The following is a 13274-nucleotide window of genomic DNA, read 5'->3' as shown; positions in this document are numbered from 1 at the left end:
TGTGTGTGTGTGTGTGTGGCATGGAGGATGGGTGAGGGGGGGGCGCACCAGGGTGTGGTGCAGGAGGTGGGGCGTGGCAGGAGAGGACATGGGAAGGACAGCAGAAGTGCAGGTGGCAGGCAGGATGTCAGCTGCAGCACCCCAATCCTCTGCTCCTGGACCCCGCCAGGGGCCCCCAGAATACGCTGTCCCAGAGTGTGCCTGGTCCCAAAAGGGCACCATGGCCTCGGCCCGGGGTAGGCCGGACTCAGGCCCACTGCAGGCCAGGGGCTATCTCAGTACTGTGCACAGCAACATTACCATCCTCCTCAGAGCCTAGTCCTGCCCACCCCAGAGGAGGAGAAGCCAGAGGGGTGGGGGTCAGGCTGGCCCTTTGACCCCATGCGCGGCTGACACGTGACCCATGACCGCCTGGCACCCCTCCCCCATCCCACAGTGACCCATGACCGCCTGGCACCCCTCCCCCATCCCACAGTGACCCATGACCGCCTGGTGTCCCTCCCCCATCCCACAGTGACCCATGACCGCCTGGCACCCCTCCCCCATCCCACAGTGACCCATGACCGCCTGGCACCCCTCCCCCATCCCACAGTGACCCATGACTGCCTGGTGCCCCTCCCCCATCCCACAGTGACCCATGACTGTCTGGATGGCTAAATTGCAGGTATGCCCAGGCTCTGGGGTGGAGGCTGCTCTCCTGTAGTGTGGGCAGTGATGGGCAGGGACAACGTGGGCCCCTGTGAGGGACATTGGGTTTGAGAATTCCTGGGGTCAGGGCCCTCTGAGACCCTGGTGGCCATCCCTGCCGCCCCCTCCCCTGCGGAGCCGGCCGTGCCGCCGGGCTCCTGGGCGGCCATCAGAGCCCAAGCCAGGGGGAGACTCAGGAATAGACAGAAACGAGCAGCCAAGGAGTGGATAATTCCAGAAGGGACCTAAGACATTCCAGGGCTTCTTGGCTTTCTAGAAAAGCCAGTCTCTCATTTCACAAAGAAAGATCTGAAGCCGGGCGTGTCCTTCCCGGAGGCTGTGCTGTGTGCCTGCCCCTCTCGCACTGGGAGCCTCTCCCCGTCCAGCGAGCTGGCTTCCCTGCTGGAACGTCAGCTAGCTACGGCCCTACCTCCGTCCCCTCTGACTCCACAGGCATTCCAGAGCGAGGCTGCCGGACTGGGGCCTGGCTGACTGTCCTCTTCCCCACAGACAGACATCCTCAAGTGTGTGGTCAGCGCGGACCCTGGCCTTCGTTCCCACTGGTTTGTGGCGGCACTCTGCAGTTTCGGCCGCTTCCTGAAGGCTGCCTTCTTCCTGCTGCTGCCAGAGAGATGAGCTGCCCATCTGGTCAGGGCCACAGCCTGGACTGCTGGCCGCAGGCTGGGAGGTAACCACACCTGAGCCCAGTTGCTCTGCTGACCCAGCCTCTGGGGCGGGGAGAAGCGTTCTCATGCTACCTATGGCCCTTCTGGAATCTGCCAGAAAGCCAGGGCCAGTTCCAGGCCCCAGAGGAAGGGACCTGGCAAGACCACACTCTTACCTGCTGCCCCAGGCCCCAGTCTGGGAAGGGACCGTCTCAGGACATGGGCTGGCCTCGATCCTTGAGGCTAGCAGGCCCTGTGCATTTCATTTGCGGGGGACCGTGCCTGACCAAAGCAGGAGCCGTCTTTTACTGGCTTGTGTGCTGGGAGCAGCCTGAGGGGCTCGGTGGCGGGGAACCGGGGCACGCAGCTCGGAACAGCATGTCTGACGAAGAGTGCGGGAAGGCTGGATCCCAGTAAAACTTCACCCCGTGAAGGGCCGATGGGGCCCGGCTCCTGCTATCCTTGTGCCTGTTCTTATGCGACCCCCACAGATGTGTCCACCCAGACCCCTGGAGAGCTCAGATCTGAGCAAGTCCAGCCCCGGAGATGCACTGTCTGAGCCACCCTGCAGCCGCCCCTGTGGTCCCCTCGGCGCTCACCGGCGGCGTGCGGGAACGTGCTCAGGTGCACTCAGGCTGTGCCTGCCCTGTGTCTGGGCACCCACGTGGCTGGGCCTAGCCCAGCGACTGGCCCTGCAGAACGCCACTCAAGCTGAGAGCTCCCTTTTAGACTGGGCCACTGTGAGTAGTCTTCCTAGGGAATGAGGAGGCGCAATCTGTCTGAGAATAATGGAGGAAAGGTTTCTGGGCGTCCATGTAGACTGGTTAGACCGAAAGTTTCTGCTGCCTTTTTCCAACAGCAGAAAATTGTGATAGCCCAGGGTCAGATGTGGCAATAGACATGCAGAAGCTCCAGGTCCCACGGCCCGGAACACGCTCGCACGCCGGGGAGCCCCATGAAACTGTACTGACTGTGCAAAGTGGGGAAAAAAGATAAGTGTGGGCTTTAAATTCCCATCTTAAAAACCCTCAAAATTACGCCTACCCCACCGGCTGCGTCTGCCGCCGGCCCTAGGCCGTTAGAGCAGCCTCCCAGGTGCCCCTGGCATTGCTCAGGGAGGTTGCCATGAGTTCCCAGGCCTCCCACCTCACAAGACCCGCCCCACACTGCAGCTGAGGGCCATCCCCAACCACGGGCCCACACTGCAGCTGAGGGCCATCCCCAACCACCGCCCCACACTGCAGCTGAGGGCCATCCCCAACCACGGGCCCAGCCAGCTTCGCTTCTAGAGACCAAGTTCCCCAGGCCCAAAGAGAGCTGTGTAGCACTTGGGAAGAACTTGGTTTTTGCCACACACGGGTGGCTCACACCTGTAATCCTAGCTACTCAGGAGGCTGAGATCTGAGGATTGTGGTTCAAAGCCTGGGCAGGAAAGTGTGAGATGTATCTCCAATAAACTACTCAGAAAAAACTGGAAGTGGCGCTGTGGCTAAAGTGGTAGGTATTAGCCTGAGCCTTGAGGCTCAGGGATGGAGCTCAGGCCCTGATTTCAAGTGCCAGGACTGGCCCCCCAAAAAGTACTTTGTTTCCAAATTTACATTGACAAATCCAGGACGTGTGCGTGGGAAGAGCGAGGAGGGCACACGGTTGAGGGTGTGCGGATGGCTCAGCAAGTGGAGCCTCCATTTACTGTTGCAGGTGTGTGTGTGTGGGGGGCTGAGTAGAAACTGGGCCCCGCTGGCTGAAATGGGGGCCACAAGACCTCCAGCCCGAGCCAGCTGGCATCGTGTGCTCTTGGCTTACGGGAAGTGCTCAGAGGTGCTCAGCTGGCAGCGTTGAGGGCTCTGTCCTTCACAGAGCATGCTCACCTCGCATGCCACACCCCGTGGCTCCGGAGCCACGCTCGCTCTCAGGACTGCAGCGCTGCCCACCTTCGGTGTGCCCTGGGCACCCGGCCTTTGCTGGGACTGGAGTCCGGCTGGTGCCCACCCTGCGCTCCCACTAGCACAAGGCAGGTGTCGGGGCTCCTGAGACCTCCAGGCAGAGGCCAGCTTCTCCCCCCTGTGCCCTACAGGGTTCACACATGCCCATGCTGGCACGCGTGCTGGCACACGCGCACCGGGAACGAACACCAGCTGCTTAGCCGCCTGGCTGGGCCGGCCCCATCTGCCCACCACCTGGGGACCAGGCCCGCCCTCCGGCCTGCTTCCCCTCCGTACAGCACAGGGCTGAGCCTGACAACTGCTCAGGTCTTCCAGCCTCACCAGCCTCAGGGTGAAGCTAGAGTCCCACAGGACAGGGCTTTGTACACAAGGCCCCGGAACCACGGCAAAGCCAGTCCTGGCCTCAAACCGCCCTCCCTGCCTTAGGGCCCAGCTTCAGCTCCTCCCCTGCCCCCTTTCCCTTCTGCAAAGTCCTATCTCCTCCCATCACGCTCCCAGCCCTCGGAAAGGTGGGCAGAGGATCCCGAAGGCTGCGCTGTGGATCCTTCCATGCCATCCGAGGCTGTCCAGTGGCTGGCAGATGGAGAAGGGAGCAAGGCATGTGGACAACGCAGATGCCGGGCTTCAGCTCTTCTTGGAGCAAACTTTGTTCTGTTTCCAGTACAAGAAAGTCATGTTTCAAGATTAAAAACTCAGACATGGGCCAGGTGCTGGTGGCTCACAGGCTGAGATCTGAAGAGTACAGTTCAAAGCCAGCCCAGGCAGAAAAGGCTGTGAAACTCATCTCCAATGAGCCTCCAGAAAACGAGGTGGAGCTGTGGCTCAAAGTGGTAGCATGCTAACCTTAAGCACAAAAACTCGGACAGCGCCCAAACCCCGAGTTCAAGCCCCACGACTGACAAAAAATCCAAAAACTCAAAGGGTCACTAGTGCACCATACCTGTAACCCAAACTACTCAGGAGGCTGAGCGTGAGGATTATGATTCAAAGCCAGTCCAAGCAGGAAACGTCGATGAGATTACTCTCCAACAAAAAACCACAAGTAGAGTTGTGGCTCAAATGTTAGAGCCCTAGCCTGAGCAAAAAAGTGGAGAGACAGGACCCCGGCCCAAAGTTCAAGCCCAGTACCAGCTCCAGCAGCCTTGCTCCCCAAACTCAGCCAGAGGGAAAGCATGAGGTGGTCGTGCTAGCTTTCTGGCCTGAACTTGAGGTAGCCAACTTAGCCTGTTGGATGTGGGAGCTTCGGAGCAAGTCCCAGCCAGCGGATGCCAAGCAGGGCGGAGCTGCAGTCCTCAGCTCACCCACAGGGCACAGCTTCCAGGTGAAAGGCTGAAGGGGAAGAGACAGAGAGGCTGGGGTCTCGAGGGGTCTTGGCGGCAGAGCAAGTCCCTGGGTCTCCTCCCCAGCTCAGGATGAAAGGAGGAGGGTGGGCTCCCACACAAACAAGATGGCGCTCAATCCTGTGCTGCTGTGTGAGGACCTGAGCAACCCCGGAGAGTTTCCAGCCCCAGCACAGACCCCCCTTTCACACACGAAGGGTGGCTGGGGATCCAGCCTCACACCATCTGTGAATACTGCCCTGGGCACCATGTTCCTAGTTCTCCTCACCTCCCGCAGCTGGGCTGCAGTGCTGGCGTGCACACGGGGGGGGGGGGGGGGGGGAAGGGGAAGGGGAAGGGGGACGCCTCAGCACACCTGGCTTTCAGCAGCGCTCACCTCCAGGTTTTCAGAGGCCTGTGCCCCAGGGCTCCACCAGAGCAGTGAGAAACCAGAACCCTCCACACCCTGCTGCTGTCTTCCCCAGAGCCCTAGAACCCTCTTCCCCAGAGCCCTAGAACCCTCCGCACCCTTTGCCTTCCCCAGAACCTAGAACCCTCTGCACCCTGCTGCTGCCTTCCCCAGAGCCCTAGAACCTCCCCACCCTGCTGCTGCCTTCCCCAGAACCCTAGAACCTCCCCACCCTGCTGCTGCCTTCCCCAGAACCCTAGAACCTCCCCACCCTGCTGCTGCCTTCCCCAGAACCCTAGAACCTCCCCACCCTGCTGCTGCCTTCCCCAGAACCCTAGAACCTCCCCTAGAACCTCCCCAGCCTGCTGCTGCCTTCCCCAGAACCCTAGAACCTCCCCAGCCTGCTGCTGCCTTCCCCAGAACCCTAGAACCTCCACCATTAGCTGGAGCGTCTCCTGACCGCGTTGCACATGTCTGTGTGCCAGGTGAGGCTTCGGATGCAGTGGTGTGTCAAGGCTTCTGGGTGTGGTGGTAAAGACCTGCAATCCCAGCACACAGGAAGCTGTGGGCAAGAGAATCTCCAACTCAATGATAGCTTACAAAACTGAACTGTCTCAACAAACAAGAAAAATACCTTTGTTTTCAGATACATAACAAACTTGTAGGGGCAAATGTCATTACGTCCGAAATTCCTTTGTAAATCCTAGTAAAAAAAGTGGGGGAGCCGGGCGCTGATGGCTCACGCCTGTAATCCTAGCTACTCAGGAGGCTGAGATCTGAGGATCGCGGTTCAAAGCCAACCCGGGCAGGAGAGACCGTGAGACTCCTATCTCCAATAAACCACCAGAAAACCGGAAGTGGCGCTGTAGCTCAAGTGGTAGAGCGCTGGCCTTGAGCTGAAGAGCTGAGGGACAGCGCCCAGGCCCAGAGTTCAAGCCCCACGACCGACAAAAACAAAAAAAAGTGGGGGAAGCCAGATGGCAGGTATTGGGGTCTTTGGATACTGACGAGTTGATCGAAAGCACAGTACTGGCAAAGCCTGCACTGGAATGTTCTGAACTCTTCACTCTTAAGAGGGACGAGAAGCCGGTGACTTGGCTGAGATCAGAGGATTGTGGGTAGAAGCTAGCCTGGACAGGAAGGTCCACGCCTTTTGTGGTGGTGGCTGTACTCAGTTGGGATGGAAGTCAAGGCCCAAGTGCTGTACTTGAGATTTCCTGGCTCAAGGCGAGTGCTCTACCACTTGGAGCCACAGCGCCACTTCTGGTTTTCTGGTGGCTTATTGGAGATAAGAATCTCCTGGGCTTTCCTGCCGGGGCTGGCTTTGAATCACGATCCTCAGATCTCAAGTCTCCTGAGTAGCTAGGCTGACAGATGTGAGCCACTAGTGCCCGGCCTCCATGAGACTCTTATCTCCAATTAACCACCAAAAGCCAGAGTAGAGCTGTGGTTCAAGTGGTAGAGTGCTAACGTTGAGCAAAACAGCTGGGTCAGGGCTCAGGCCTGAGTTCAAGCCCCAGGACCCGTGCACACAAACACACAGGAGAGATGCCATGTTGGTTGTCAAGGTTGGCCTTGAGCTCCAGCCTCATTGTCAGTGGTAGTTACTGTAAGGTCTGCACAGGGACCCCTCCCTCCCTCTCGGCTAAGTTTCCGCCCAGTATCTGTTACCTAGGTAACTGGCAGACCTGGAAGCAGTCACCTTCTCCTCCAGCTAGGTCACATCATGGGCTGCCCCGCCTACTCCCGTGGAGTCTGCTTAGCCTGGGAAACCAGCTTTCAGACCTGAGAATGGGGCTTCAGAGACCTATCTCTGAGTTTTGGGACTTCACCGAAGTCTACCTCGGAGAATGGGGCTTCTAAGAGGCCTACTCCTGGAAAGGCTGGCAAGCCCCTGGGAAAGATGTGTTTCTGCCTTTCTTTTCTTCACTGTATAAGAGTGCCTATTAATCTTTTACTGTTTCTGCTGTTCATTGTACTTACTCATGCTCAACGTTCCCTTGTTCAAAGCTCTTTCTTAAGAGTGTTGACGACTCCAATATCTGATGAGTGTCTTAAAAATAGTACTAACTCACCAGAGTTAAGTGCTACCCTGAAACCCCTCTTATGGAGGCTAGTAGACAAGCCATAAGCAAATATAAAAGTATTGGGGTTTCACGAAGTCATTTCAGCAGAAGGAATTGTTTGTAAGAGATTTGCAAGAAGTTCTAGGCTGTTAGAACAGAAAGAATGTATGGCAATTGCTGAGATAACTACTTAGGAGAAAGAACTTCCTGTTACTCTCTTTCATTTACTAAGAGACTTGCTAGATCTAGGCCTCCGTAACCTTACTATTAAAGAAGGAACAGGAAAGATCTTATGGGACAGTTGAGGCCTCTATAGAAATAAGGTAATCGAAACCCATTATATTTCTTAGAGATAAGCCGGAAACAAGTGCCCATCAGGCGACCAGCTGGTGACCATCCAAGAATGAAGCCCTGTAGCAAGATTGTGTAACCTTTTGCCCTTTCTTATGGAGACTTTTTGCTATAAAAGTTTGTTATCCTCTGCATTAAATCGCACTCAGCACTCAGCGTCCACTCCTCTTGTGTCTCCCCACCTATTCCAGTTCCTCCTCTAGGTGTCCTCCGTCGTCCCGACAGAGCCGTCCCCAGCAATGGGCCACACACCTGACCTTAGGAGGGTCCCAGACCCTGAGGTCACATCCAGATCCAGTGTGGCCACACCCCTTCCTGTCCCTGGTCTAGATCAGTCCTGGCCCTGAGGTGGGTCCCCTTCCCTCCCCTCCCCCTTTCCCTTTACAGCCATGCCTCTCCACCACGCATGGAGGGGGCAGCAGTTTGGTAAATAAACTTCTTTTCCTGCCTGAATAGCGTGTGGTGTTCTCTTCATTGACTACCTAATGAAACCTACCTACTTAATACACCTTACAGTTAGCACTACTGGTATCACCCTGCTCTGCACTGGGCTGCTCTTGGCTGTTTTTTGCCTTCAACTTGTTGTCTACTCTGATAAGGAATAAGAATTTTACTCTTGTCCAAACTGTAGGCAGCCAGACAAGGTGGTCCATGTGTACAATCCTAGCACTCAGGAGGCTAAATCAGAAATTTGAGCGCTAGGCCAATTAAGGCTGCATAGAAAATCCCAGGCCAGCCTGGGGTGCAAATGGAGACCTTATTTCAAAAACCAAATAAGCAAAAATCCTCCAACAATTTTTCTTCCTTTTTTCTCTGGTTCTGGGCCTGGGCGCTGTCCCTCAGCTCTTCAGCTCAAGGCGAGCGCTCTACTACTTGAGCCACAGCACCACTTGTACCTTTTTCTGACTAGTTTATTGGAGAGAAGAGTCTCACAGATTTTACTGCTCCAGATGGCTTCAAACTGTGATCCTAAAGTATCAGCCTCCTGAGTAGCTAGGATTATAGGCGTGAGCCTCCAGCATCCTGCCCTCTGACAAATACAAACAAACAAACATACCCAGGATGAAGGCCAGCAGTACAGCACTGTGGAGCAGGTTTCCGTCCAGGGCTGGGGGGGGGGGGGGGGGTGAAGACGGGGACCGGGACCGGGTGGGAGAATAGGATGGGAGCAGACAGCAGACAAACAATGTACAGTCTGCACAGAGGTATTATTCAAAACCCTCAGCCATAAAAATAAAGGCCTTTTATTTGGTTTTCTGTGGCATCAAAGCAACACCTGGACAACACGGCCCCGGCGCCTCCACAGCAGGCCCCGGTGGACGGAGCCAGGCCCTCCGGGCGTGCACTCACAGGGTCACGGGGTCACCTTCCTGTAGGTGACGTGGAGATGCTGACTCATGGGCTGTGTGGTGGTTGCCATGGAGACTGTTTGTTCAAGCTTGCCTTCAGAATTCAGTCTGAATTTTCGAGTAATCTGAACAAAGAACAAGTCAAAGCACCTACATTTTACTTCCAAAAGATTCAACCACCAAGGAAGCACTCCCCTGTGCCAGGAACCGGCCTCGGGCTGTGAGTGCCCCCCATGACCCCCCGCCCCATGCTGCTCTACTACCTTGGAGCAAGCCAAGACCAAGACCACGGTGTTCGGTCCCATCCCCTCGGCCGCCTCCAGAGACCAACCGTGAACGCTGTCCCTGCCTCAACTAAGACCTGCCCAAAGCTCTGTTCTTCAGTAGAGCTTGTGCCAAATGCTCCTCTGGAGAGCTTGGTAGCAGCACCTTTGGAGCCACAAATCCACCAGAACACATCATGCGGCTCTGTCCACAAGAACTTGGGTCGTGTCCTGAGTCAGCCCTTGTTTGGGATGCTGGGTGATACATGGATGCAAGCATAGACTTGTGACCAGTGGCCACCGGGCTCCACAGGCCCCTCTGCACCCACCCAGGAACCCTTAGAGCATACAGACTGCTCTGTGATTCCCCAGCCCTCTACAGAGAAAAGCCAGAAGATCTTTAAACCTCCAAGGAACCATATGGCAGCAAGGACCAAGGCCCAGGAAGGAGGGAGGTGGGGGCCCTGGCTGGGCATGTTTGCCCTGATGCGGGGCTGAGTGCGGGAGGTAGTGCAGGCCCCAAGCTGGGGCTAGAGGCCCACAGAGAAGTGGCCCAGGGCTGGAGGCTGACAGGGCTAAACAGAAACACATCAGGTACTTTATTTCAAATGGGCCTTTTTTTTTGGGGGGGGGGTCGGTCGTAGGGCTTGAACTCTGGGCCTGGGCGCTGTCCCTGAGCTCTTCAGCTCAAGGCAAGTGCTCTACCACTTGAGCCATAGCACCACTTCTGATTTTCTGGTGGTTAATTGGAGGTAAGAGTCTCATGGACTTCCCTGCCTGGCTGGCTTTGAACCATGATCCTCAAATCTCAGCCTCCTCAGTAGGTAGGATCACAGGCTGAGCCACCAGTGCCTGGCCTTTTTTTTTTTTAGGTAGGGTGACCACAGACAAAACCTTGAGTCACTGGTGGCTCACGCCTGTAATCCTAGCAACTCAGGAGGCTGAGATCTGAGGATGGTGGTTCAAAGCCAGCCCGGGAAGGAAAGTCCATGAGATTCTTATCTTCAAAACAAAACAAAACAAAACAAAAAAACCAGAAATTTGGAAGTGATGCTGTGGCTCAAGTGGTAGAGCACTTGCCTTGTGCTGAAGAGCTGAGGGACAGTGCTGAGGCCCAGGGTTCAAGCCCCACGACCAACCAAACCAAACCAAAACAACAACAAAAAACCTTGAGTCATCTCTAGAGCTTCCTATACAGAATGTCTTCTGAAAACTCAGGAGAAAGCCAACTGCTTCATTTACGAGATGGTAAGAAAACAGGGAAATGTGGGCAGACGCCTCGCGTGGGGGTGGCTACGCCTATAGAAACCAAGCCAGAATTGAAGCACAGAAGCTGACTCTTGTGGGCTGGGAAGGTGGCTCAGTGGTAGAGCGCTTGCCTTGCATGCATGAGGCCCTGGGTTCGATTCCTCAGCACCGCATAAACAGAGAAAGCTGTGGCTCAAGGGGTAGAGCGCTAGCCTTGACCTGAAGAGCTGAGGGACAGCGTCCAGGGCCAGAGTTCAGGTCCACCGGCAAAAAAAAAAACAAAAAGAACTTGACTCTTGCAGTGAGAATAATCTAGGCCTTCTATAACTACACAGCAGTGACTCACATCAAGCCCCGTGTGGGGTAAACGGCAAGTTAGACACAGCTGTAAAACAAGTGGGAAGAGGGTGAGGATGTGAGTGAAGGTGAGAAACCCAGGGGGCCTCCGGGTTCTGTGCTGGCTGAAGGCAGCTCAGAAGGGCGGCGGAGGGTCTGTGGACGGTAACTGGCTTCCGTGTCCTGCAGGCAAGCAGGGGCCTGGCAGCAGAAGCCCATCAGGCTGGGCAGGACAAGAGTCAGTGCCGAGGCTTTGCTGCTCCACTACGGTCTGACTGCAAGCAGCATCTGCTGGTAATATACTCTCCTGCTGGATCGGAATCTGCTCCATCAAGAGCCCCTGAAAGGCTGGCCCATGTCTGTAATTCCAGCGCTCAGGACAGAGCGCAGAGTGAGTTCCAGGCCAGTCTGGGTTACAGAGCAAAACCCTGTCTTGGGCTGGGAAGGTGGCTCAGTGGTAGAGCACTTGCCTTGCATGCCTGAGGCCCTGGGTTTGATTCCTCAGCACCACATAAGTAAAAAGAAAAAAGCCGGAGGTGGCTCTGTGGCTCAAGTGGTAGAGCGCTAGCCTTGAGCTGAAGAGCTGAGGGACAGCGCCCAGGCCCAGAGTTCAGGTCCCATGACCGGGGACTCCTCCCCCCACCAAAAAAAAAAAAAACCACAACAACCCTGTCTCAAAAACTTCAAGCCCAAAGCCAACAAGAGGTGTCTTTATACATACTGCACAGCCAGGGAGGGCTGTGATTGTCACTGTGCTTGCACCAGTAGGCCCAGAGCGCTCCATACATCTCCGGTAACTACTTCAAGAGAGCAGAATGCAAGATGGACAAGTAGAAAGGGAAGGACATGGAAGAGCATGAGGCAACAGGTAGCAGAAAGCAGCCAGAGATGGAGCCAGTGGACTTCACACTCTGTCAGCGGCTTCAACTTTAAAATATCTAATCTGGCCAGGCACGGGTGGCTCACACCTGTAATCCTAGCTACTCAGGATTCAAAGCCAGCCCAGGCAGAAAAGTCCGTGAGATTCTTTTTTTTTTTTGGCCGGTGGTGGGGCTTGAACTCTGGGCTTGGGCTCTGTCCCTGCGCTCTTCAGCTCAAGGTGAGCACTCTACCACTTGAGCCACAGCGCCACTTCTGGTTTTCTAGTGATTTATTGGAGATAAGAGTCTCACAGACTTTCCTGCCAGGGCTGGCTTTGAACCGAGATCCTCAGATCTCAGCTTCCTGAATAGTTAGGATTACAGGCATGAGCCACCAGCACCCAGCTTAAGTCCGTGAGATTCTTATCTCCAATTGATCACTCAAAAACTGGAAGTGGGGCCATGGCTCAAAGTGGTAGAGCACTAGCCTTGAGCAAAAAAGGGCTAAGGGACAGTACCTAGGTCCTGAGTTCAAGTCCCACAACTGAAAATAGAAAACAAAAAACTGGAAAATTCGCAAACTTATGGAAACTAAATAACATACTCTTAAAAAAAAACAACAATGGAGGCCTGGGAGGGTGGCTCAGTGGTAGAGTGCTTGCCTTATATGCATGAGGCTCTGGGTTCGATTCCTCAGCACCACATAAGCAAAAAGGAAAAAGTTGGAAGTGGCGCTGTGGCTCAAGTGGTAGAGCGCTAGCCTTGAGCTGAAGAGCTGAGGGACAGCGCCTAGGCCCAGAGTTCAGGCCCCATGACCGGACCCCCCCAAAAAAAAGAGTCTCAAGGACTTTCCTCCCTGGCTGGCTTTGAACCATGGTCCTCAGATTTCAGCCTCCTGAGCAGCTAGGATTACAGGTGTGAGCCACCAGCACCCAGCTTGTGAGTTTAAAGAAAAATATCACTGAAGCCAGGCACGGGTGGCTCACGCTTTGTAATCCTGCTGTAATCCCAGCTACTCAAGAAGCTGAGAACTAAGAAGCATGGTTCGAAGTCAACTCAAGCCTTGAGCTCTAGATTGGCTTTTCTACTCAAGGCTAAGTGGTGCTCTACCACTTAAGCTACACCTCCATTTCTGGCCTTTTGCTGGTTAATTAAAGAATCTCTTGGACTTGTCTGCCAGGACTGGGTTTGAACCTCAGCTTCCTGAGTAGCTAGGAACTCCGCTGTGAGCTACTAGCACCCAGTTGTTCCTTCCCCTCTTTTTTTTTTTTTGTCGGCCATGGGGCTTGAACTCTGGGCCTGGGCGCTGTTCCTACGCTCTGCAGCTCAAGGCAAGCACTCTACCACTTGAGCCACAGCACCACTTCCGCTTTTCTGGTGGTTTATTGGAGATCAGAGTCTCACAGACTTTTCTGCCCGGGCTGGCTTTGAACTGCGATCCTCAGATCTCAGCCTCCTGAGTAGTTAGGATGACAGGTGTGAGTGTGTTATACCAGGCTCCTTAATCTGTTGTCTCAGTATGGGTTTTGGAAGCCTGGTATAACACACTGTTCTTTACTTCAAGCATCTCTGGTACCCTGTGCAGGTATAACAGATCGTTTAATAAATAGAATCCTTTATGACTGATGATATTGAGGTTCTTGGGAGAATCAAAGAGAAACACTATCCTGTGTTCCATCTGCTACTTGAGAAAATATCATCTGGTATTTTCTTTTTTTTTTTTTTGTCGGTTGTGGGGCTTGAACTCTGGGCCTGGGCGCTGTCCCTCAGCTCTTCAG

General features: G+C 54.9%; 2 protein-coding genes across 2 annotated transcripts in view; one reads left to right on the top strand and one right to left on the bottom strand.

Moving 5' to 3' along the window:
- Bok (BCL2-related ovarian killer) overlaps nucleotides 1–2381 on the top strand; it is a 22573-nt gene extending 20192 nt beyond the window's left edge. Inside the window, exons 5-6 of the mRNA XM_013033645.1 lie at nucleotides 1198–1375; nucleotides 1625–2381. Coding sequence (XP_012889099.1) covers nucleotides 1198–1323 — 126 coding nt within the window. The 3' untranslated portion in view covers nucleotides 1324–1375; nucleotides 1625–2381. The remainder of the gene's footprint in view (nucleotides 1–1197; nucleotides 1376–1624) is intronic.
- Nucleotides 2382–8668: 6287 nt separating this feature from the next.
- Nucleotides 8669–13274, bottom strand: part of Thap4 (THAP domain containing 4) — a 17223-nt gene continuing 12617 nt past the window's right edge. The window contains exon 5 of the mRNA XM_013033672.1: nucleotides 8669–8914. Coding sequence (XP_012889126.1) covers nucleotides 8795–8914 — 120 coding nt within the window. The 3' untranslated portion in view covers nucleotides 8669–8794. The remainder of the gene's footprint in view (nucleotides 8915–13274) is intronic.

This window comes from Dipodomys ordii, unplaced genomic scaffold (assembly GCF_000151885.1).
Source record: "Dipodomys ordii isolate 6190 unplaced genomic scaffold, Dord_2.0 Scaffold174, whole genome shotgun sequence".
NCBI classification, from domain to species: Eukaryota; Metazoa; Chordata; class Mammalia; order Rodentia; family Heteromyidae; genus Dipodomys; species Dipodomys ordii.
This window is presented reverse-complemented; position numbering and strand designations above follow the sequence as displayed.